The sequence below is a fragment of the Penaeus monodon genome, chromosome 19 (genome assembly GCF_015228065.2).
Source record: "Penaeus monodon isolate SGIC_2016 chromosome 19, NSTDA_Pmon_1, whole genome shotgun sequence".
In the NCBI taxonomy this organism is placed as follows: domain Eukaryota; kingdom Metazoa; phylum Arthropoda; class Malacostraca; order Decapoda; family Penaeidae; genus Penaeus; species Penaeus monodon.
In genome coordinates, this window is record NC_051404.1 from 29,073,305 (window position 1) to 29,074,247 (window position 943).

Genomic DNA, 943 nt, shown 5'->3' on the forward strand with positions numbered 1-943 from the left:
TTGACTATCTATTTGTGTTTGTGTACATGTGTTTATGGTAAGGTATAGTTGTAGTTTTGGTAAGAAATGCACTTAACCACCAAGAAATGCAGTTATAATCTAAATTCTAAAATGCTTAGGTGACGCTTCCCGTGTGCTTCGCCTCATGGCGGCGGCTACATATACGCCCGAGGACAGAATGACGACCTCCTGGGATCCCTTGCTGCTGTGGGTGAGGCCGGAGCGCTGTTGCATCGAGGCGATCGCGGCCCACGTGAGGGAGGGCCGCTGCCGTGACCTGGTTTCCGTCGGCTGCGGAACCGGCCTGCTGGAGTGGCTGGTTTGCGCGCTCACGGGTAGGCGTCGCTCCCTTCAGGAGTTATGTTTGCGGCTAAACGGAGGCTGGGATGATTTGCCCTCCTGTGTCTTAAAGGTGGATTTGTATAAATTATATATATCTTTCACCTGACAATTGATTATACTATCCTCATTCAGAATCGGCATTAAACTTTTACAGATATAAACGGTTGATTATCAGATTAATGAAAAAGGAATGCATAACAGTCTACCGTGATGACTAAATAACAGAGAAATCCACTATATATAAAAAGATCTTTATTGTATTGTAAAGCTAGTTTCAAAATCCTCTTGTATTTCATCTCTACGTTTAAATTTCGAACCTGTTTCATCACCTTTCAGTTAGCACATCTTGCTCTTAGTTGTTTTTCTGCACCATAGCCTGAGTGATATTGCAGATGCTATTTTCACTCATATCTCAGGCATATCAGTCTCAGGCTATGAAATCAACGCCGACTGGTGGGCGTCGCCGTACTCGCCGCCGAGATTCATCCCCCTCGTCTTCGTCGAGCCAGACGCTCCTCCTCCCGCCGTCCCTCCGTCGCACGCCCTCATGTGCTGCTACTTCAACAACGGGGACGCCTTCAGGTGGGAGGAGCGGAATTAA

At 47.2% G+C, this 943-nt stretch overlaps 1 protein-coding gene across 1 annotated transcript in view; it reads left to right on the forward strand.

Moving 5' to 3' along the window:
• Positions 1-943, forward strand: part of LOC119585157 — a gene marked incomplete at its 5' end in the record, with an annotated part of 70,977 nt that overhangs the window by 68,092 nt on the left and 1,942 nt on the right. The window contains 2 exon segments of the mRNA XM_037933788.1: positions 120-335; positions 759-924. Of these exon segments, the coding sequence (XP_037789716.1) occupies positions 120-335; positions 759-924 (382 nt within the window).